Genomic DNA, 25,595 nt, shown 5'->3' with positions numbered 1-25,595 from the left:
TTTCTGTTTACTGCACTGACAACTTTGTCGCCAGGTAATCTACATTATCTGCTCCAGCTGTATTTTTTGTATGGGGCGCTACAGCTATGGCAGCTATTGTAGATTACCTGGAGACAAAGTTACCTGCAACAGCTGAGATAATATACTACAAACCTGCCTCCAAGTTTTGACGAGATTGATTTTTATAGTAATTGGCTTCGTTTCGCCACCACATAGTCATTTTGGAGTGATTTTCCCAGCTAGAGAAATGACAATTTTTGGGAAAGTTCTATCCTTAATTATATTGAATTTTCCTAAAAATATCCTGAATTTTCCTAAATTTTTCTAAATTTTCTTTTCAGAACAATAAGGAAAATCTGAAAAAATCTAGGAAAATTAGGGAAAATGTGTGAAAATTCAAGAAAACATAAGAAAACTTTTCTCAAAAATTGTCACTGCTTTAAAGACACTTAATTTATATTTGACTAGTGGAAACGCACATATCGAGTCGTAAATAATCTCCACCTTTGTATAATGATTAGTAACAATTGAAATGAGGTTGAACGTATTGTGGAGTAACGTTTGAATCTGTTACTTCTATTGTTCAAAGTTTCTATGGCTGATATATAGGTAGTGAAACGAGCTCGGTTCAGAGTCTAAAATTAAACTTTCGATTTTTGGGATAAGCCTTGGGCGGGATAAACATTTTAAGAAAGGAAAATTTACCGTTTTAAGGATAGGTTAAATGAAAATTTTCGATTTTTGGGATAGGTTTCCGTAAACAGAAAATTTACGATTTTTTCTAAACCTTTCACGGTAAACCTTCGAGCTCTTTCCCTTTAGTTTTTACAAACTCACAAAGCCAGAGTCGATAAAAAGAATATAATTGCCGTCCATTCAAAATGTTCGTAATCAATGAACCCACTGCCACGGGACTCTATACTGTACGCACAGTTACAAAACAATCAAATGGGAAGTTCTTTGGCATTCCTTTGTTATACAATCATTAAAATTACAGCTAGATTGCTCTCATAATATATTTTTTGTGGTTTCGATTTTATATAAATAAACAATTTATTTATAGAATCTGAAGCCATACAGACATGTTCCTCCAAAATATCGTTGCCTCTCTCAACCCACCAGCCACCAAAAAGAATTTTATATTCATAAATGGATGATTCATTCAGTCAGCCAATTCAAATTATTTGCTAAGAAACATTTCACTTAACACCGCTTACTCAAGCATTGAAAAAAAAAACTCATATGGAAGATAAATATAATACACATGGTGCATGCATAACATGTATAACATGACGTCAAGGCTGATGAGGGGAAATAGTCTTATTTCTTTAAATCCTACTTCAGATTTTGTTTACATTGCCTTTGGCCAGAGGTGTTACAATAATTGTACGTTTATTGCTATTGAATAGAACGTACACTCTACTACACACGTTTATAGTGCATATTAAAATATACCGAACGTCATTTAATATACCTTTTAGTTCAATACAAAACTCTCGTTTTTCAACAACAAAAAAAAATTAATTTTCTGAATCAAATTCGCAAACATATACCCCTCTCTAAAGCGTAAAAATATAAATTTTATACTTGAAAATCGACCACAAGACAGAAAAAAATCCTCTCTCACCTTTTTCACAACTAAAATATCAACCAAAATAATATTTACCGCATTTCGTACCGAAAACTGTGAGATGTATGTGTATGAACGAAAATTACCTGACGTATTTGCATAATAATTTAAACGTTTTAGTTTGACTTTATATCTCGCGTTTGCAACATCGCATACGATACCGATATACCGCGCTAGTGAGTTGTTATTTAGGTATAATATTTATACGGATTACATTATTTGCTTTTTGTGGACCCAGCCAGCTACCAATAAAAGTCTTGTGAAATATCTTTAAATTTAGAGGTTTTTTTTTCGAACTTAAACTTATGGCTGATGAAATTTCATAGAGAAGAAAAAATAATTAATTTAATTTTCGTTCGAAGATTCGTTGGAATCAATGTGAAAATTGTGTTTTGAAAAATTGAAAGAAATAATGAAAAAAACGACAGAAAAAATATCACATTTACAATTCTGAAAACAATCTTTAAACCCAAGTGTTTGAAAATATTTATGTAAAATATAATGTTTGTTCATGCATATCCATTACACTGCCCACTCCCCATAAAAAAAAAATCCTCGGACATACTAACGTTCCATACAGATATACATTAATAAATCGAAATGTTTTTGAAACGATCAATATTCGATACACATTTTTACAGAAGAGTAAAAACTTGAAAAAAATACCACAACGACACGGTGCTTACACCAAATTATTTATAATGGTTTATCAGCAGCATTCAATCGATATGGCGAAAAAAAGCAGAGACTCAGGTTCGTCACTTGAAAATCGCTTGTACGCTGATGTCTTTTGTTTACCACAAAATATTCAAAATTTTTTTATTTATTGGCATTTCTTTCTGTTTGATGCATTTCTTCCGTGTCTATACGAAATTTTTCATTCTTTTTTTTTGTTAACGGCATTAAATCGCTTATATGAGCATTTAAACGTATGTATTCTCTTACGCAACTCTTTTAATTTTTTGATATGTGTGCTCGTTATGCCGTTTTTTTTTCTTTATTAAATTTTAATTTTAAAATTCACATTACCATAAATTAAGAGGTTATAAATTGAGGAATTAACGAGGAGAGAAAACGTTATTATCATATGAAAAGTGAAATTATTTACATATTATATGCCAAAACACAACACAAAAAAAAGACTCAAATGTTTGAAGTGCAAAAATGGACAATTGCCAATGGGTTAGATGGATTTTTTTCGTCGTCTTCTGATGATGATGGAATGGAATAATTTTTGTCACAAACATTTTGAAACGGTTTTGATTGTGACACGTGACGATGAGTGCCTGACATTAACATTTACTCTTGATTTTAAAAATTTTGTATTTCATTTATCGAATATCGGAAAATCCGAATGGAATATTCCAGTTCTTATTGATTTTATTGCAATGCTAATTGAAATAATGACGTGGTAATGTATCTATGCCGGAGGACATTACGAAGTTTGTTTACGACATATTCATATGTCCGCAAACGTATGAGAAAACCCCTTGCCTTGTTCGCTTTGTGGTAGACTGGCCACAAGTCAACAAGTTTGGTGATTAGTTGAAATTTCATTTCAACTATGATTCGCTAGACTTGTTCGTGAGCAAAGTTATATAGCGTTCTTATCAGGTACCACTGTCGCCATGGCTGGATGAGAAATGGTATTTTTCCTTATTTCGGAGTATTCTTTAAATTTGACATTACATTCCACAGTAACTATAAATCTTGGCATTGTTACAGTTCACTTGTTAGATTCTCCTTAAAAACCTTAGTGGTATGACCATATTTTCAAATGACAATGAGTGATTCTTTCGATTCTTTTAGACGACCTATGGAAATCGAACACATTCTCTGAGAAAAACAAATTCTTGCGCCTAGGTAGATATTGGTCCCTAGTAGCCTAAACTTTCAAAAAAAATTCGTCGAAGCTTATGTGGCTGGTGGGAGGTGATCGAAAACCAAAAACATGCATTTTTCTTATGGAAATTTTTCTGGCTACACGAAACGTAAGTTCGTCTGAGGTGTCATTAGAAAGGTAATGTACTTTCGGGGCAAATAGTCTCAAGTAGTCATAAGATACAAAGGAAGCGTCCGCCGAAATAATCAAAATTTTACCATACTTCCAACTACTCGTTACTCGTCGTGGATGAATTTTATACCTATATAAGACTATTTGCCCCGAAAGTACATGCAACTACCTTTCTAATGACACCTCACACGACCTTGTACGTTTCGTGTAGCCGGAAAAATTTCCATAAGAAAAGTCTCGAGAAAAGTGCATGTTTTTGGCTTTTCATCACCTCTTGCTAGCCCCTCAAACATCGACGAATTTTTTTTTGCTTCTAGGGACCAATATCAACAGAAAATCAACAGAATAAAAATATGATGGAAGTAATAGATAACAATACCGGTCATATGCTTGCAGGTTTATTAGATTAGCTTTCTCGTGAGACTGTATTATAAAGCTGGCTGCGAACTTTACTAATTTTTTTTATATTTTCCAAAATTTTTCCAGAAATGACTTTTGTAAAAATTTGAGAAAATCTAGGAAAATAAGTGAAAATTTATGAATCCTTGTTTATTACGCTAGAAAGTTCGAACTTAATTTAGTTTGGCATCAGTTAATTTCAGGAAATTTAGATGTACTTTTCAATGTATACACTCGTATACGTTTAACATAGTCTTGCTTTAAGCATTTATGGATATGACATTTGAATCTGATCGTAAAAGCATTTTTACTAGAACGACCTTAAACGAAAACATTAATTTTGAATGGAACTCTGGTTCGTTGAAAAGCCACACCAACATTATTTTCGTTTAATTGGAAATTTTAATTTGAAGGACACATTCGTTCGTAATGGTAGAAAAATCTTTTTTTTTAACTTTTTCTTAATTACAATCATAAATCATGCCAAAGTTGTGGTATCCTTTATTTGTGCGATTGAAATCAAATAAATTGAGAAAATGCAGAACCAATTGAATCGGAATATTGTTATAGTTTTTCCATACATCTGTCGACAATATCGACTGAGTTTGAGTGAGGTATTGTTTGCATTTCCTCAGTGTATATGACCACTCAGTATCACCTTTGTTTAAGGGACATTCAAAAATCAAGTCAAAATTCTTCTTTAATTTACAGACTCTTTCCACTGTAGAACAGATAAAATTCACTTCTTTGCAAATCCTCTCAGTCTCTAGTCCGGACGTGATTTATTTTAATATCTTAAGATCTGACGGTAGACCGAAAATCGTTCATGCATCGTTCTACAGGGAGAGAAAAACGAAATTCGACATGTTTTCTGTTGTGGGAGTTGTTGTGGTTTGTAACTGATTCCACAAGAGTTTCGTTGAATAGATGAAAATCTAGATTGGAATTCGTAGGAATTACTAAAATAAAAAATCTAAATTTTCATTTCTTAAGCAAATTTTGTGTGGAATCATTTACAAACCACAACAACTCCCAAAACGGAAAACGTGTCGAATTTCACTTTTCTCTCCACGTAATCCAATCTTTTCACCAAAACTTAAATTGCAATTACTGAAACAAATCCATCCATTCAATTCTTTCAATGCAACCATTTCCCTTTCACCGATGAAAAGGAAAATAAAAAGAAAAAATTATCACACACTCCACACACGACCTAAAAACCTACTACGAAAGAAAGAAGGAAAAAATAAATAAACCAAAACGCAAACATTGCAGAACATCAATCATCATTACCATCATCATCTCGCCCAAGTCTTAACACGAAATTGTAATGAAAGAAAAACTAAAACGACTCTATCTCCTCAAAGTCGTAACTTTAAAAATTTAAATTTAAAAATTTTGTGTAAATACTTAAGAGGATTGCCAAGCGAATCATATATCACCGCTGAAATCAAGCGAACAGCACCGTCCGTCGAGGCACGTCAAACATTATGCATGAACAAAAATTCGTATTATATTGCACATAAATATTAAAAATACGCGTGAGTGAATGACGACTCGAAATTTTTCATTCTACCTGTAGAGCATGTTACTGAATGGGAAAAAAAAGTGTTTTGTGAAAATTTTCCCATTTTATTTCGTCACACAGTTTACATAGAGTGTACGTCTATGTCACAATAATGTAAATTATTTCTGTTTTAGTCTCTTCATTTAAAAAACGTGTGTCGGAAAAGTGACTTTGAAGGATATTCAGTTTAAATATCGTCAAGTCATACGCAAAATAATGAGCTAAAAATTAGCACTGGAATTTGACTGAAATTTTCGCTTATAAAAAAAACTCCGAGAGTAGTGAATGAAAATCAGCCTCGAAATAAGTGCGGTGAAACGTCGTTTAAAAAAAAAAAATAAGAAGAAAAACCTTGTAAAAGAGCGTATGTATAATTTATGTGATTTACTTAACTGCGAGATCAAAGTTATGCTGAGATGAGGTGTTGTCTTTGCTAACATTGACTGGGCTCGTTGACATGACTCAATCATGTTTTTATTGTGTGTTTCATAAGTCGTATTAAATAATAATGAATGCAGACAAGTCGTGACTACAATTTATTGTGTTTGAGATAAAAAATCAGAAGAAATAAAACGAAGAATAATAAACAACAAAAAAACCAAATTTGCTAATAGAAAATATACAAAAGAAAAATGTGTCTGGAGACAGAAATTTAGTAGAAAGATAAAAATCTGTGCGCAACATTACGAAAATTTGGAACACAAACAGCAAAGATCGAAATAATTTATTAACAGAAAATGGCTCTAGCAAACTATACACTCCCGTTTGGAGGACTTGGCGGCCAGGGTTGGTCGGCCACAATCAGTCCAATACAACAACATGCAACTGCTGTGAATAATCTCTTATACGGTCCAGCTGGACATCAAGAAAGTGAATTGGATGCCGACGGAACGAACGCGGAATATTACAAAAACGATCCGTACGCGACACCATCACACCGGGTAACACAACAAAATTACCGTCGAAACAACAACGAATACCTGCCGCCCGTGCCCATCCAATACAATACTCAATCGACCCGATCTCAGACCAGATCTCAATATCAAACCCAAACCACCCGAACGTACGGTGAAGGCAGCTACTCAAATTCAAATGTACCGCAACGAACGGCACAACCACCAAATACTCAATTTTTTAACAATTACAATAATCAGAGAGTTACGTATACACAAACGCCGACAGCCACTCCTCAACCGAATACGAGAGCCGGCACTAGTTCGGTTAGTGCATCGTCGTATCCGCAACAAGCACCTGGTTTTACAAAAGTGAATGCTGGTCAGGGTTCGAGAACGCAGGTTCATGCCGTTTTAGATTATGACGGAGATGAAAATGATTATTATGATGATCATGGAGCTGATGGACACGATCAAGGTAGGGTCAATGAGATTTCCTTTTTTTTTGTTCCAATGGCATGGTATTGATTTTTGAAGTTCGAGAATAATAGTCGGGTTAGGATAGGAAAGTAGGCTGACTCTTTTTGGGCATTTGGTTGATTTGGTCGATTCGATCCGAGGTTCTGAAAGAACCAGGTTAAGACAACTCTGAGTTGATCACGAAGGCGGTGACACACAAATTGAGTTCAGTTGATACGAAGTTTATTTGAAAAAGTCAACATAACAAAAACAAAATTCCGAATTTTCCTAAAAAAACATTTCCTTCAAGTTGATTTCACCAAGGTTCTGAAAGAACAGGTTAAGACACCCACGAGGGCGGCTGACACACAAATTTTGACAAATAGATGCTATTTATTGAACATACTCATTACAGATTGTTTGAAATGTCAACTTGAAGAAAAAAAAAAGTTTTTATCAGGTTGACATTTCAAACAATCTGTAATGAGTATGTTCAATAAATAGCATCTATTTGTCAAAATTTGTGTGTCACCGCCTTCGTGATCAACTCAGATGTGTCTTAACCTGTTCTTTCAGAACCTTGGATTTCACACACAATCTATACTGAGTGCGTTTATCGATTTCGGTGTCACCCGCCCTCGTGGATGAACTTTGATTTGATCGACCATAGCACTGAACCATATTTCCTTATTTCATTCATCTGTTATCGACGTTAATGACAGAAATAATCTAATTGGCTGTATTATTCTCTTATATAACGAAATGTTTGTTCAAACAAATAAAGTAGAAGATTTCTCATCTTACGATTGTCAATACCTTGAACAAGAGATGTGACAGATTTAGTAGCATGCCTTATTCGGAAGCTTAATGTTTTATGTCATTTATCAGAGGTATATTGAGCTAGTAAATCGTCGAGTTGTTCGTCAGACAGCATGAGGATTCGGTCCATAGTACCTTCGGCTAGATCTAGGTGATTGTATTTTTAAAACATTTCTTTTTGGAGAAAAATGAAGTAAATCGACTGGATAGTAAAACTGAACCAGGGCGTAGTTTTGAAAACTTTAATTCCCAAAGTTCTAAAAAGGTTCCGAAAATTCAGATTTTTTTCGGAACTTTTTCAGAACAATTCGGAATTTTCAAAATTTTAACTCCCAAAAACAGGCCATCGGCTTTACGTAATACTAAGAAAAAAATTTAAGATTCGGAACAGATCAGGTATCGCTTGATCTGAACCTGAATTTCACGTCGACTTGAGAATACTTGAATCTGACCTGACCTGACCTGACCTAAATTTTCCGAAAATCTTTAAAAGTTCAGGTAATTCAGGTCAGATCTCAGATATATCTAGAATTTTTCAGGTATACCTGAAATCTGACTTGATTTACCTAAACTTTTACAGATTTTCAGATTTCAGATAAATTCAGGCTGTGTAAACATTTTTAATTCAGGTTCAGTTCTAATCAGATTCAGATAGTCTGATCTTCAGATTTCAAGTCGACCTGACCTGTTTTGACCCTTCGAAATTACGTTAGAGTTTAGAAATGGTTTTTAAGGGTAACGTTCGGTAGCATGAGGATTTATCTTTTATTTACCCATCTGTGTGTTCATCCATCGCATAAAATGAATGTCTCAAATAGGTCGCTGGAAAGATAATATTATTTTTTACGTCTATTGCAGGTGCACCCAAAGAGTCATCCACACCAACAGTCACGCCAATACAGGGACCCATATTTCTTAAAAACGGGACAGTTCCGGTAGTGCCATTATTTTCTTATCCTACGCTTAATAATGGAACATTTGTACAAATTCCTGTAAGTATTTTTGTTCGTTTTCGTAACATATTCATCAGCGGACATAAGACATTGCAACTGCAATGAAATGCAATTGTACACAGGAAACAATTTCATGAAACAAAATTCCGTTCGGATTGACCTTCTACATGCCTTTGTATTGTATGACCGTTTTTTTCTGTAAACTTTCTTAATGATACCTATAACACACCCATATGTCCGTGCAAATGGGGGGTTATTTGTATATTGACAATAATAATCGTGTCGTTCACTTCCAGTGTCGATATGCGAATTGTTTCCTTATCAAAAGACCAATAAATTGTAATGGCATTTCAATAAATCAATAACATATTGGATCATAAAATTGATCTGTATCAAATTTATAATGTGCCATGTCGAAGCGTAGAGAATTGCCATTAAATTTATTTAATGTGAACAAATCTAGCCACAGAAAAATAAATAATTGTACCGAAGCCAAGACGCTTTTATATACGATAGACGATATTTATGTGCCTTCGAATGGTCTTACCTATACGATTTCTTATTTGTTTATCTGTAATCCGTTACAGGTATGTAAAATAATTTCCTGATGGCGTTGCCTTGATTTATTTTTATTTTTTATTTTTTTTTTTATTTATTGTTTGCAATAATATGTTCAATCAAATGATCTATAGGTTGAATAATACATACAGTTCGATTCGGATTGACTTACACAGTCCAATTAAATTTTGATTTTTTTTTTTCATCAGACTCAAAATTATTAACTTTTTGCAATATATTTGTGGCTGGCTTTTGTGGTTAACAGAGAAAAAAAAATTATCCAAATTTGAAATGACACATAAGCTGATTTGAGTTTGGTACACGAAAAAAAAAAATTATTTGCAACTTGTTGTCGCTTCTTATTATTGCCATGGCGCCAAACCATACAAAAGATTCGTTCAAAAAGAACGCTAATTCTATGTGAGATTCTTGTTTATGTTTTAAGTAGGATTGGTAACGATTTTCAGTCATTGCTTCCCGAGCAACGAATGTGATTTATGGACATTTGTGGGTAAAAAATTAAAATATTTGTTTGGAGTCAAGATTTGTCTAAATAAGTTTATCTCGAATGATTTTATTAAATTAGAACTGAGCCTATCCGCGAATTAAAAAGAATCAACAGAAGCGAGCGACAATTGGACCCGATGAAATGAAATATTAATTAGAAACAGCGATAAAAATGTGAAAATTGGAGACTTTCCCGTTTCCCTGAGCTATATAATGGATTTTATATGCTGAGGACCGCGAAGGTAGTGTTTAAAACATAAAAAGTACGGGTATGCGGACTGCAAACCGTTCTTTCCATTGAATTTCAAGAACTTTTGACGCCCAGAGCATGATAGATCGATTACAGAACTTGGGATAGAAATTTCAAAATCTCATCTTCATGTGTTTATTGACCTCGGCTTCGCCTCACTCGTAGCTATCGAATAATAAACAATTTTTTGTCCAATCGGGGACACCTCAGAAAATATTTTCTCCAAAATATGCACAGTCATCTAAGGTTGTAAACTTTGAGGTGCTCAGATACAGATCCTAGTGTGACACACCACACTTGACGATAATATGGCGGATATCGTACACAAAAAATTTTCCTCTCCTGATGTCGTCATGAATGAAAAACGTTTCTGCCAAATGTTTCGATCTGTGAGATAGTGTGCAAGCATCTTACGATTGTTTTGCATTTAATAATGCTGTTGAAAAATAAATCACATCTCATCAGACCATGGCGACAGTTGCAAAGAAATTACCAACTTCTATGACGCAGGTCATATCTTTTTGCATGTACAGGTCTAGTGAATCATAAATGAAATGAAAGTATACTTTCATATCATTTCATCACCCGATTTGATAACACACCGTCCTCACCGTGACGATGTGGTAAATTTTTTTATATGTAAAATCCTCAGAAGTGATGTGTTCTCGCGTATCTAATAAACCCCAAAGTTTACAGCCGTGCAGTCACAGTCTTAAATTTTTTGTAAACGATAAGCGGCATATAATGAAGAAGTCTGTCACTTCTCTAGTTTCAAGTATCGTGGGCCATAAGTTAACCCGAGAAAATGAAAATTTTCTACTTTTTCCCCGAGGTTAACACAACGTTTTTCAAAAGAAAGGCACAATTTTCTGATGTTCCAAAGCTACTCTCTGAAAATCGTCTGAATTCTTTTTTTTTAGAATATCCCTTGCCACTCTTCTAGATTTCATTGCTATACAAGTTGCTTTTATTTGGACTTCTGAGGAGAGAGTAAAGACTACTGAAGTCTAATCATCTGATATCGATAGCAATCAACAAAAGAAACATCCATGACTAATTTGTCTGCTATAGTAACATGAAACATCGATGTTGAAGCAAATGAAGTACAAGATTTTCGTTCAAAGACCTGGCGAATTTTCAAATATTAGATGTAGGGGATTTAATACCGGACGACACGTTTGCCGTTTCTAAAAGGTTAAATGCCCCTAGCAACTTGTTAAATCAAAAATTAAATTTTTGAATCAATTTTCTGCTTAAAATTAATAAAATATCTTCTATCAGTGCATTACATGAAAAGCCCGAAATGTAAGACTCTTTCGCACTTCTTCCGTAAATGTTTGTTTAGTCGGCAATGAAACATAACATTTTGCCGCATACAATTACACTCTTTCGGTGGTGTACATTATACGGACGGATGTATTTAACAGTAATTGATTGTCTATCAACATCAAACATAATAAAGCTTCCATACAGGCAGACGACGCGCGCGTTAACAATAAAAATGAAACTTGTTTCACTCGAAGACACAAATCAATTTTTCACATTAAAATCGCAAAAATCTTTTCCGAATCTTGTAATTACTAAATTAGTTGCCAACTGTGCGTCATAGTGCAAACATTGATTAAAGTCTGAAAATTTGATAAAAAAAAACTTTTTGCCGAATTTTATTGATTCGGTGTTTGTGTCGATTGTTTAAATTTATTTAATTTTTGCGATTTTGCTTTGAAATTGTTGGATGTTTGTGGTGCAAAACTGAATATTGATTCACGATGCATATGGTAAGCGATTTTTTTTTGTTAAAATTTCATTTAATTCAGAGCTGATACACAATACAGTACAGTATTGTAAAATGAAGCGCCATAAAATTCTCCTTCGAATTGATGAAAGGATTCCTGTATCAAGCGTTGTGTAAAAAGTTTATTTTTTCCTTCCAACAAACTCCAAACGATCATAAATCAAAATCATTTTATTCGATTTAATTCACCTGGCATGGCTTCATGCAATTTATAACGTAATTCTATTGTGCTACTACAAGGATTACATAACGAAATGGTGACCTTAGCAATGAAATGCGAGCTAATTTTACACATGTAGTTTGCAGTTATAAAGTAATTAAAATTAAATAAAACTGAAAAGTCAACAATCATTAAACTGATTGTATTGTTAGGATAGTTACAGACGTTAATTTAATAACCGCAAAAAGTCGAGTTCATTTTAATTCGTAGTCGGGGGAGGTCTCAATTATTTTGTTAGAAAAAATGTTTCCTGTAAGAACGACCACGCTATCCATCTAACAATTCAAAAGTAATTAAAAATTGGATGGTAATATTCGAGTGTGGTTTTCCATAATTAAATTTCCGATATTCGTAGATATTGGTCGAAATTGAGGTAATAACGGTAAAATGCTTCAAAATGCTTCTTTTGTCTTGCGGTGACCTTGTCTACGTTGATATCTCGCATTAAAATTTGCGCGACAAAATCAAAATTTCATAAAATAGCGTGTGCTTAGGACAGAAAAATGTGTCCAGCCAGCGCGTGTTTCTTTCCTCTGTATCTCTTCCATAACTGTTTCTTGAAGCTCTGATTTCTCCTATACTTTCCCAATAGCAAATGGTAATTCTTTTAGAAAATCTTGGGTTTTATGATTTTTTTAATTTCCTTGTTAATTTGGAGTAACCTGAGATCGAGCTGTACCTTTAACTGTTAAAACTGATTTAAATTTCGTGAATTTCTCTTCAACAATCTTCGCAAGGACGTGTACTTTTCGTAGTCACCAAATCGATTTTAAACAGTGTTTGGGTGCAGACTGTTATTTTCCCATGAGGTAGCCTGTGCTTTACGCATTCGTTCACTCTCCAGGGCATATTATTGGTATTGGTTATTTACCGAAATTACCAAAATTTACTGTTTTCAGGAAATAATCGGTAAATTTTGGTAAATTTCAGTAAATAAATTTATTAAAATAAATTGCTCTGCTGACCTTTACACCTCATTTTCTCTGTGTGGTACGGATAAAAATATTATTTATTTTCTAACCCAAAAAGGAACAAAGGATGAAGAATTCTTATCGATTCAAATTCAAGAGATTTTTACGTTATGTATCCTGGCTGGATACAGTATCCAGAAGGAAAAATGTAACTCCAGCTGTTTCTTTTTCATTTAAAACATAAGTCAGTTTATCGTAAGCTCAAACTGAAACGTGACCATTTGTTTGAAGACAAAGAAAATAATTTTCTGTTCAATTTGATAAGAGACCGTTAGAACAAGTACACACTTGAGAATGTTGAGAGTTTGTGCTTTCGCTTTATGTCGATGGTAATTGACGAACGTTATTAGTTTTTGGTTGAGCGTTAAAAATAATTCAACGAATTAGCATCAATAACGGTATGTTAAATGGAAAAATTTCCCATAAAAAATAGTCGCTCGAGTATAATTTACCAGATTTTCATTTTGAATAACTCGGTCGTATTGCTTACTATTCCTAAACTAATTTCCAACGCAATGACTTCGGACTAATATGTTAACATAATCATAATAATTGACTCGTTGAGAGTGTGGTACGCTTAAGAAATTATTTGTAACGAAAAATTACTCATTAAAAAAAAGCTAAACAATATAAAATCCGGCATTGGAAAAAATTGTAAAATAATTCATTCAATTTAATGCACATTAAATTTAATACTTAAAATTCTTTTAAAGTAAAGAGTCACGATAAATCAACCATGAATGCTTAAACTCTATTTTTTTATATGAAACGTTCGTATAGTGTTTGTGGGTTTTGCGCGTATGCTTCAATGCCTCGAGATAGAGAAGATAATAAATTAATTCTTCTGATTTTTTGTTGTCCATGTGAATAATTTCACATTCATGTACGTTTATGACGTTTAGATCGCGTCGTTTCATTTTATATCATTAAAATATCATCATCAATTTTATGAACAACAACAACTCTCTATACGGACAGACAATAAAATGTGGTTCCGATTCAACCGGCATTTTCATGAGAAGTTTGTTTTTCGAACTCGTAATAGGAGGTAGATCTAAATTAATTGACGATTGAATGGCAATTAATTTAGTGGTTGAGTAGTTGCCGAAAAATAATCTTTAAGAAGCAGCAAGTGTATCGCGCCACAACCACTAAATCTGTCATTTCTGTTTGACACAAATCTCTTACTTCAATTGTTAAATTGTTCTTGTTGTCGTTAACATATGATGTAGGTGTTGTTAAAAGTTTAATGATTTTATGATTTTGAAAATTGTCTAACTCCAGAGACTAATTGCTTAAACAGATATGCACGTAGGCCTCTTGTGGACCCATTGTGTCACCCATGCATCGTCATTATGCCAGAATACTACACCCCGTACTTTTTCCAGAATCTTCCTGAACTACATATGTAGCTTAGGACATCCTTGATTTAATAGTGCCGATTCTAAGTGTAAAATTGCCCAGACATTTGTACCTGGACTGGATAAATGCTGGGCATTGGCATAGGTGCTGAATCTATTTGTGCTCCACATAGATCACATCCTGAGTCCAGTCGTCTGGGACAGAGACACTCGACAGACTGAAATAAAAACGTTTCTTAGAACTAATAATCTGTCGTCGTTGTTGATAACATTTTTTTCACAAAATCATCATTTCTCAATCCTCTTTTTCGCTCCATTTAAACTACAATGGACATTCATATAGCGCAAGACAACATTAACAGAAGATGTCTTGTCAAAAAACACAACTGCAAACTACTAACCTTTTTACGGTTTGAGTGGTCTACAACTCATCTTATAAGTAACACATACACGCTTTTATAAACGTGAATACCTGCACGCTAAATTAAAAAAAAAATCAATTTAACAGCGTACCGGAGCTACGTGCCTATCATAAAAAAAAGAAATGTTTCCGTTTCGGTTCATTGATTAATCGTATTCATGAATGGGTATTTCCAAGCTCGAATAAACAGGACGCTAGACTTTGTTTAATGGAATTTTATTAGAATCTATGACGGAATCAATGACGGCATTAGTGCATTTTGTTTGATAGAACAGGGAAATGTTGCTTGAATCATCTGGATTTTCATCACAGCTGGGTTTATTGTTATTTTAAACGGATCAGATAGCAACAAATTTTAGTTAGTTCCTATCCCTGACGAGTCTCAGAGTTCATGTACTTAAGGGATAACGCGATTTGGACCTTTTTGCCTTCTGTAGTTAGGTGTTTTCAACTTGACGATGACTTGAAACTTAGCCTCTTTGTTGTTCCCTTGGTCGATTTTTTTTTGCAATTTGTCGCAACTTCGCGATGAGCGTGAGTCTGCAAGGCCTAATATTTGTGAAACTCACTGAAATTTAACAAAATTTGTGAAACTTGGCGAAATTTATCAAATTCATCAATAACCGGCAGAGACTAATTGATTAATTTAATGGATTCAACCCCTTTAACATTTGTAAAACTTAGCGAAATTTGTAAATCTTAGCGAACTTTGTGAATCTTAGCGATTTTTGTGAAACTTAGCGAAATTTCATGCGAAATTTGTAAACTTAGCCAAATTCGAGAAACTTACGAATTTTTGTGAAATTTTTCAAAATTTCTTGAACTTTGAATTTCATAAATTTTGCAAATTCCACAAATTATGGACCCAGTCAAAGAGTGAAATGTGACTGGAAGTGACGTCAAGATTAATCTATCACATAATCATCTATCATTAATAGACATATTAAGACCCTTTGCGTCTTTTTAAAGAAAAATCCAGTCTAAATCATTATCATCATTATATTCAGTGACTCATGTTCAACTAGCAACACACACTAATTTGTACTAACGTTTTTGTCTCCGTTTTGTTTGCAGATTTGGTGGACGGCCCTTTCTGTGGCTCTAGGATTAGAAATTCGCGGCGAAGTTATTCGTGGTACACCATGTGTGAAGCGTTACAATCAACTGTTTTGCCCGACAGCCGGAAACACATACCCAGTGTAAGTATATCCGACCAAACTACATCCACTTTAAACAATGATTTGTCAATTACCTATCTTGTTGAATTGCACCAAATGTGAAAGATTCAGATGGTAAAAATTCAATAAAGCTGGACAACTTTCACGCATAAAATCGCACACATTAAAATGTTGCAAACATTATCCGAAAGCTCACCACATGCATAATGCATTAAAAAATGTGTGCTTTTGTCATATCGTTTTCTGCGCGACCATCCACAAAAAAAAGAGAAATAATTTAAATTTTTTAAGTTCATTGTCTTATGTAAAATTCATTCTTTCGGTTAAAATTATTGCCATTTTCAATATATGACCTGGACAATATATAACATTACGAGTTCCGTGCTCCAAGCTGTCTCGCAAATGGATAAAAAAAAATTGTGAGACTCTCGATTATCGTTGTAAAACTCAACGCATACGCATGCAAACATACAACCATTTCATTGATTATATAATTCCAGTTTTTTGGCATCTCTTCGACACAAATATTTTAAACATTTTTTTTCTCTTCTTTCATGAATTAATTAACAGATAAAAAAAACAGGTTGTGTTTGATTTACTATGTTAATGTGATGTTATAATACTATGGTAATAAAAGAAACAGATAATACTTTTACTTTCGTCGCCATAGATTTTTGACCTTTCGTATCTCTTTTTTTTCTGTTTGATTTCATAATTTCGGTCCGTGGTGATGATGATGATGTTGTAGATGAAAATGAAGATGTGGCGAATCACCGTTTTTTTTTTCTGTCCGTCCACCAATTTTTACATTGAATCGCTGAACGGTGTATAGTGTGTATTCGATTGTATTCAGCAAGATTGTCTTCTCTGTTTTTTCTGTTATGAAAAAAAAAAAAATTGCGGATCTAACAGTCCGTGGGGTTGATCACTTCAATCAATAGTAATCAATATGAATCCAATTTTTTTAAGTTGTACTACATTAACTGATTGACTTAGTTGGACTTACATTTAAACGATCACAATCCAAATAGGGTAAGAAGGTTACGCACGGTGCGCTTGAAAAAGTCTTAATACAAAGTGCGCTGCCCATAAGACGTTTTTATTGATTTTGGTAAGCGGCAGTCCAGTAATTGAGTAGCAGTAAATTCTTGGCACAGTTTTGAACAGATTAATGATTTTTGTAAAAATTTTACCTTCGCTGAACTGTGACTTCTAACTGCTGTGTCCTATCAGTGCATTTAAATTGGTTCGGGACATTTTTGAGTACTTGACAAATGGAAATTAAGTTCCCATTGCAGCCACGATTATGAAAAGCTATGGGTGGCTCTTCATGATCATGAGCTATTCCTGGAGAAGAATTACGGCTGTCATTCTCTACCGGCTCTCTTTCTCAACTCAATCGCAGTCAACCGTTAAAATGTCAAACATTTTAGTGCCTTTGGTAGAGAAAAACACTATGAATGTGAAGAAAGTAGGACATTTGCAATGCTTTTCTCTACGAAAGGCACTAAAATGTTCGACATTTTAACGGTTGACTGCGATTGAGTTGAGAAAGAGAACCGGTAGAGAATGACAGCCGTAATTCTTCTCCTGTTTTGAGTTAAATGTAACCTCACATGGAATGGAAACTACATTGGCGATATCGAGACGAAACTATTTATCTCGCTCACGCCAATGTGCTTCTCATTCAACTTAAAACAGGAAACATGATGCTGACGGGCCAGAATTTTTTTCTTCTTGATTTATAATCAGGAAGAAAATCCACCTAGCTTTTCGAATTCAAAACGTGCAGGCAGTTTTTAATATTTAACCAGCTTTCCAACGATACCAAAAATATATTAAAATCAGGGTCTGATTTTCCGGCTAGCTTTCATGACTGACGAAAAGCTGCAATTGAAAATGTTGAGGCTACAATGTTCTCTAGACTGTCTCGGCTTCTAAATGGATTGATTTTTCAGTGATCATCCCGACATGAATTGGCTGGTATAATTAATAAATCCTATGATTTTAGGAGAATTGAACAGTCAGTCGATTGAGTCTTTATTGTTACGAAAGTGAAAATAAAACTGATTTCCAAAAAGTTTGGAATCTCTGCGCACTAACTACTCGACTGATTGAGAAAACCAATATTAATCCGTTCAGGCTTGTAAGCTCTTTTTGAAATAATTGAAATGTCGCTTTTTACCGGGAAACTAACATGGCAAACGTGATGCCGTATTACAATTAAATCTATTACTTCTTTGGTTTAGGTATTGCTCTGAACGGGTAGAGTTCTATCTGACGGGAACCATTACTTAATTTCGACCCGATCCTAAACTGAGATTTAAGGCTGGACCCGAATTTGACCTAAAACCTCGATTTCGGGTTCAACCCGAACCGGACCCGAACTAGCATTGGTTTGACCCGAATCTGACATTTCACTTTCAGGTTTGACCCGAACCTGACCTGAACCTGAAATTTTCAAAGTAGATGAGGAGTAGATTCGGATAACCCCAAATTTGGTGTAATCCACCCCCTAAAAACTTTAACAAAAAATATGTGAATAGCGTGAATAGTGTCACGCACATCCGTGGTGTAATCTGTTGGAAAAATTGCGGGTTGTCTGACCTGATTCTGAAAATAAATAAATCAAATTACATGTTCAGGTCAAGATCAGGTAGAAATCCGGTTCGGGTCAGCCTGAATCAATTTACTTAGTACATGAGAACATAAGCCAATGCTCATCACAATAGATAACAAGTCGCTTAAAAGTACGGATTCTACTACATTGAGCCAAGCACACCATTTTTGCAAAGTAAAACGAATCGATAGACTCAACTTTTCATTATTCTTACAGTAAAAGTCAGTGAAAATAAGTCATGAATTTGCTTCAGCTGATCTTTTCATACAATCAAAACTGCTCGTTCGTCTTTATACGGTTTTATCACTACAACTGCGTGCATGCTTGTAACTATTTCACCCATATAAAGACGCGTAAGTACTTTTGTGTGTATGAGAGGACCAGCTGAAAATCAGTTGAAGTAGAACTGTAGTCATTACCAGTGGTAGCAAACGTTTTGTCGGGATACCATGACAAGCCGGCAGACACAAACACCGTCTTGAACATTCACGTCACCACTCCTTATGACTTTCGATTCTTTTTATTTAATCTGTAGAAGTGTTTGTCCCCGTCGAACATTTAATATTTGATGCGTCAATATTTGAATTGTTTCATCCAATAACCAATGACACCAAACAAAATCGAATGTTTGATAACAATCAAAGAGAATTGTGTCAACTTTCAATGATCCAAACATCGAGACCCCATACACCATCGCGTATTGTAATGGAACAATGAAACCGAAAAAAAAACATTTTTTTTATTAAATAAATATTTTACAATAAATTCGAATCAATTCAATTACAATACATAACACCTGTTCTCGATTTTTTTTTCTGTAATTCTTTTTAATGAAAAATACCATTCATGTTATTCAACGTGTGTATAAATGTGGGGATCTATAATAGACAACAACTCTATCCAAAAGATCATCAAAGTCATTTCAACAAAATGGAATTATATTAAGCTAACAATGAGATTTAACGTGATCACAATGAACATAATATATAAGATCATCATCGAAATGGAAGTTGAAATGAAAAATGTTATTTGTCGGTGGTATTAGCGAAAATGTATCTCTGTCATGACTGCCGAGATACGAATCAAATATCCGAATTCGTTTAAAAAAAAAATTAAAAATAATTTATTAACCGGCTGATGATTGAACGATCGTTCACATGAATGTGGTGATCACAGAAAATTTCTTAGGAAACAAATTGAAACTTTTTTTGTTCCTGCTATCGATTCGATCTGCCGATCAGTTTTTCCAGAGGCGTAAAAAATGACACACCGGACTTATAAATGGTGAAAGTCCGTCAAAAGATCGATTTATGTAAACCTGTTGTCGAACAACTTTAATTCTTGTTAGAACCGTATTAGAAGTATCCACCGAGACAGATTAGTATTTAAATGGAGCTTAGAGTAATTATACCTAGAGAGGAAATTTGTACGACGAAATGTGGTCCCAACATTAGTTTGTATAAGATACAAATTTCATATAATTTTACACCAACACATGTATAAGTTCACGCTTTCGATAGTAAGAGGGCAAAAACATACCAATTAACATTTCGTATTTCATGTTGGGACCACATATTTAAACTAATTTTGTTCGAAATTTCCTCTCTAGGTAAAATTACTCTTAGAAACGGAGGGTAGATAGTCCAGTCTGTTGTGTCACTCTCACCGCTCACTTTACGTTTTATGATTTTTTTTCTTTATCTCATATGATTGGGCATGGAAAACTGTGGAACAATTTTTTTTAAATGAGAAATTTTTGGGCCGGTAATTCTTTTTTTCCTCAAAGTATAGCGATTTTCCGGGTCACTTTTTGGGGAAATCCTTATATCGATGTCATTTTGTTCGCTCAACAAAATTTGTTTCAAGAAATGATGATAATAGTACATTTTGTTACGAATGATGAAAAGTTGAATTTTCCGGTACTAGTCGTAAGCTTATCCTAACGAGGCGGAGCCGAGTAGGACAAGCTTACGACGTGTACTGAAAAATTCAGCTTTCATCACGAGTCACAAACGACGATTATTGTGCTTGAAAACTGAAATGAGACGAAACCACAACACCATTAACATAGAAATCACTATCAGAGAGCGGCCGAGAAAGTAATTCATTCCATGAGGTAAGAACTTTGTGATTCTCGCAGACTCACTCGTGTGTTTCTGAGCAACAAGCTTCGGCAACTGTCTTTTCGACAAGTGTTACCGAAGCAAGCTGCTAAAAAATGCACGAGAGAGTTTGCGAGTATCACAAAGTTGTTTCGGAAGTATTGAAGTACGTAGCCGCATCTAATGTATTTTGGTTTACTACGGTGAAATTTTTTTTGAATCGGACACACCATTTTTGTTTCCGGACGTTTACGGTGCTATCGATAGGGAATTTCATGGTGATCATTTCGTAGAAGAAGTTTTTTTTTTAAACGACCTCTCCAGCTCGGGGCGACTCTAAGAAAATTTGAAAATTTCAGAATCATGACTTTTTCAGAAAATTTTACCGCGCAATGAAACGACCCGCTCGGTTTTGATCTAATGGTAGTTTGTAGAGAATTGACAGACGATTCTAATAAAAGTAACGTCGGGTCGAAAGGTTGTAGCTGTGAGTCAGGGTGAGGCATCAAAGTCCAATTTTATGGTTTTGTCAATGAGCACCCTAACCGATTTTTCATTTTATTGGCTTAAAATGAAGGCTAGCACATCCCATTTAACATATCAAAAAATTGGGAGGGGGTTTTTCAATTTTTTCAACAAATGTTAAAAAACTTTCTAATGGGTGCCTACATTCCTGAGATTTTTTAATGGAAATGTATGGAAAGTTCGACTAAAAATGAAATTAATTGCTATATATTGGTTGTCTCTGGTCTACCGAACAATTATATGCACTAACAAGAAATTTAACATTTTAACTTTGTGAATGTGGACAACTTTCACTGATTTTTTCACCATCGGGAAGCTTTCTGGTCATGTCTAGCTCATCCACTGCTGGGTATAGCTTCAGTTGCTACTATATCTCATAGCCTGAGACCGCACCTTTCCAAAAATACCAAACTTGCCCTATTCGCTATCTGACTTGTATTTTTTACCATGTCAAATATGTGGGTAAGTCGACCTACTCGAAAGATTTTTGAGGCAGTTTTTTAATTCCAATTTTAACCGAAATAAAGTTACAAATTATGTCAAATAAGGTAATTATGGACTCATTTAATGAAGTTTACACGCAAGGTGATATATTCTGATATTTCTTAACACTACCAGTAGTCATTTGGTGACCAGAAGTACTCAATGATCTGTGTGTCTAATAGACTCTATAGACCTGAACTTTGCCATGAAATATCAGAATGTATCACCTTGCGTGTAAACTTCATTAAATGAGTCCATAAACATCTTATTTGACATAATTTGTAACTTTATTTCGGTTAAAATTGGAATTAAAAAACTCCCCGAGCTGGAGAGGTCGTTTAAAAAAAAACTTCTTCTACGAAATGATCACCATGAAATTCTTTATCGATAGCACCATAAACGTCCGGAAACAAAAATGGTGTGTCCGATTCAAAAAAAATTTCACCACCTGTCCCATGCGAACGTTGATTTCCTCATAGGAAAATGAAAAAAATGAACCGAAAATAGTCCGCATGTAATGGATCGTTTTCGCAGGGGGTATATTGCTATTTAATGGTCAACTTTCGCATGGGACAGTTGGTAATAGTAGATTACATACTTTTGCGGAAAATCGTTATTTTGAAGAGTAAGTAGTGTGGAGAATGTATACAACCACACGAGTCAAAACAACGATTTTCCGCGCAAGTATGTCGTTTATTTTGTCTCGTAAGTGTGGCGAAAGTGAATTTTTCTTTTCCCCCTGCGAAAAATGAAATAGTTTGTTCCATAGTTTCCATGCCCGCAATTCTGACAAAAGGGGCTGGACTACATACGGTTTTTCTTCTACAATTCCAATGCCGGCCATTCAACATACCGCCGTGGTTTCATCGGTATACTAACATTTCAGACTATCGATTATCGATGTATCACTTAGTACGTGTCTGTGATTCGTATTATAAATAAGGTCAATTGCATAAGGAATTTGTAAAATTAGACACAGCCACAACGCACACAAAAAAAAATCAAGATGATATTTACACTAATTAGTTAACCTTGATACCGCTGTTGATTCAATTAATGTTACGAATAATAGTGTATCATAAAACGCGATCTGAGGTTTTTTTTTGGGTTTTTTTCTCTTTCAGTTTTGCTTCACCTCCAATCAAATCAATCATTTTCGAAATTATGTCATTCGGTTATAACAATGCTTTCGCACGCCTAACAATAAAATTCGTTACTTTCAGTGATCGCATCGAACAATTTATCGACGAAAATAAGGCACTGATGCGGCGGATGTACGGCGATTTCGAGATGGTTACACAATATGGTCCACCGGCGTCTGAATATGGTCCACCGAACAGTAAAAAGAAACGCGAGGCCCATTTTACAGCATGGAATGCCTACAATTCAACATTCCCGCCCGGTGTTCCCGATCTCATTGGACCACCACAAATTTTAACCGAAAATGATGATGATGATGTAAGCGGTTCGGGCGCGTCATACTTCGAAGAATATCGCAATAAACGGCAAACGAATCCGAATGACTTCAGGAGTACAAATCAACGTTCAACGAACGGGCCAACGAGACCGAACATTGCGTTAAATCCTTCCATGGAACCGAATACGGGACGGTAGGCTTATTGTGGCGCTGCTGAACGCGATCGTTTAACCTTTAACCGGATTTGTTTCTTACAGAATTGATGCTTGTGAATCGAAAACAGAAATTGTTACTCCTTACTGGGCATCTAATTCTGCCGGAAAAATTCGTGCTGTAGTCAATACCATGCATTTCGAACAGGCGGTTCATCAGGAAGTGTGCACGTAAGTTTACATTGGTTTGATGGATCCAAGAAGGGAATGAACTGAAACAAAATAAGTCAAACGATTTGGATTTTGATCAATGTGTTCCCTGTCTCAGTCTCTTATTGTAGAACCATTGGTGGTCCACCAACGATCAATGCTAAAATTTCGCGTTTTTCTTTTATTCCCCAGTAAACTGCAAACCAGTCGTTGTGGCGGCGAATGCGGCTGTGAACAAAAATACAAATGGCATCGTCTATTGGCCTACGATCCCGACAACGATTGTAAAGGAATTTTCATGGATTGGTTCTTGTTTCCATCATGCTGCGTATGTCGATGCAGTCCTTAGACTCATTTCAATTTTCGATTCATTAAGTTTAGTGACATTTTCTCGAAGCCTGACCACATTTTCATTTTTCATTTCAAACTCATTCGAAATCATATAGAGAGCATGTATCACGTGTCATCTTGCGTATCTTGCGGAGCGCGGTTTTGTCTGCGTATTCGAAATTCTTTTGTTTAGGCTGGAACCTTTCACAGTTTTCATAATTCAATTTAGTTTCCAGCATTTTCGGATACGTGTCTCCGAAGAGGCTAAATAATCGAACTAACTGGTCCAGAGTTAATGGTTTTATAGCACACGGCGAGAGTCAATTGTTCAAATTATTCTTCGTCACGCACGATACGGTTTTTTTTATTGGCAACGACTTTCCCGGGTGAACCACTTTGTGTCGAAATGAACAACCTCACCACTCAAATTCAACCGTATTTCGAGGACACGGTGCGGAATTTAATGGAATTTGGAACACGCTTTTGATATTATTGATCAGGTCGGAACCCCGAATCCACAAAATTTAATTATTTTCAACAGTATAATTCCTTGTAGTAGAACCCATGACACCCAAGGATGGAGATGGCGAGTTGTAAAAGTGATTTCCATTTCCACTACTAATCACAAAAAAAAACATCACCACGAGCGTGTACAACGGTCCAGAGGTGTCATGAGACGGAAATTTAAACACAAAGGAGTTGTAATTTTGAACTGTTGTAACCTCGGGTAGAGATGATTTTCAAAATTTTCGTTTTATTTTTTGATTAGTAGCTGGAACAGCACACCTCTTTTAGGATCAATTAGAAACGGTTTTTAGCTCTGCACCTGGGGTACACGCCCTTTCGAAAATTGTATAATTTTAAGCTTCAACGAGTGTTCGCCCGCTTCCCTTGCACCTAGGAAACCTTTTTTTAATGCTGAAATCCAGCCTCTACTACTTGCCACCCCAATAATTTTTCCAACACGCCCTTTGCTTCCTTGGGTGCCATGGGACCCGCTACACCAAATTATATGGTTAAAAATTTTCGTGGATTATTGTTCTGGGCTTCGATCTGATCAATAATATCCAAAAACATCAAAAGTATATCCACAAGTATCGCAAGTGCATTTTATGGCCAACTAAATTCCATTCAACCGCACTGTGAGGAGTGAGATTGCTGATTTCGACACTTTGAGGATATTTTGTCGCTACGGTTTCTTGCAGTACAACTTCAGTAACTTTGCCATAGACTGGCGTTGGTGTCACTAAATCTATGAATCTGCTTGTAGTGTTCGTAGACGTTCTTTTTTATCCGAACGAAATTATAATGATTCTTCTGTTTCGATTATTTTTTAGGCACCAACATATGCACCACCAGCATAAAAAACCTTTTTCTAGAAAAACAAAAGATTCTCACAAAGCTCATTCACGACAAACAAAAAACTTTTTCCATCTTACGCATATATAAGGCTCTTTCATTTTTATTTTTAATTTCCTTTTTCTATTTTTGTATTTATTTTTACAAACAGAAAAATTGACAACAAAAAAATTACGCAAAAAAAATCCTAGAAATTAGTAAATTGAACAAAAAAAATAATAATTTTGAAACACAAAAAGGCAAAAAAGCTGCCAGAAAAATCGTCGAAATTATCGCAGTTGTTAGCTTTGACGTGGACGATTTTTATTTTTAAGATTTTTTAGTTGAGTCATTAATAATTTTGTACAATGATTTGTGTCTTTCGTCGAGTGGGAGTGTTAGGGTAAATTGTCCACACAAACA

At 34.8% G+C, this 25,595-nt stretch overlaps 1 protein-coding gene across 1 annotated transcript; it reads left to right on the top strand.

The window, feature by feature from the left end:
* The first annotated feature begins 1,755 nt into the window (after positions 1-1,755).
* On the top strand, positions 1,756-25,595 carry LOC119085251 (protein spaetzle 3). The gene is made up of 8 exons (XM_037195587.1): positions 1,756-1,822; positions 5,745-6,981; positions 8,640-8,773; positions 15,892-16,016; positions 22,949-23,335; positions 23,400-23,525; positions 23,697-23,832; positions 25,172-25,595. The coding sequence occupies exons 2-8, from the start codon at positions 6,348-6,350 to the stop codon at positions 25,196-25,198; spliced, it is 1,569 nt and encodes a 522-aa protein (XP_037051482.1). The 5' UTR covers positions 1,756-1,822; positions 5,745-6,347; the 3' UTR covers positions 25,199-25,595.

Source organism: Bradysia coprophila, unplaced genomic scaffold (assembly GCF_014529535.1).
Source record: "Bradysia coprophila strain Holo2 unplaced genomic scaffold, BU_Bcop_v1 contig_94, whole genome shotgun sequence".
Taxonomy (NCBI): domain Eukaryota; kingdom Metazoa; phylum Arthropoda; class Insecta; order Diptera; family Sciaridae; genus Bradysia; species Bradysia coprophila.
This window is presented reverse-complemented; position numbering and strand designations above follow the sequence as displayed.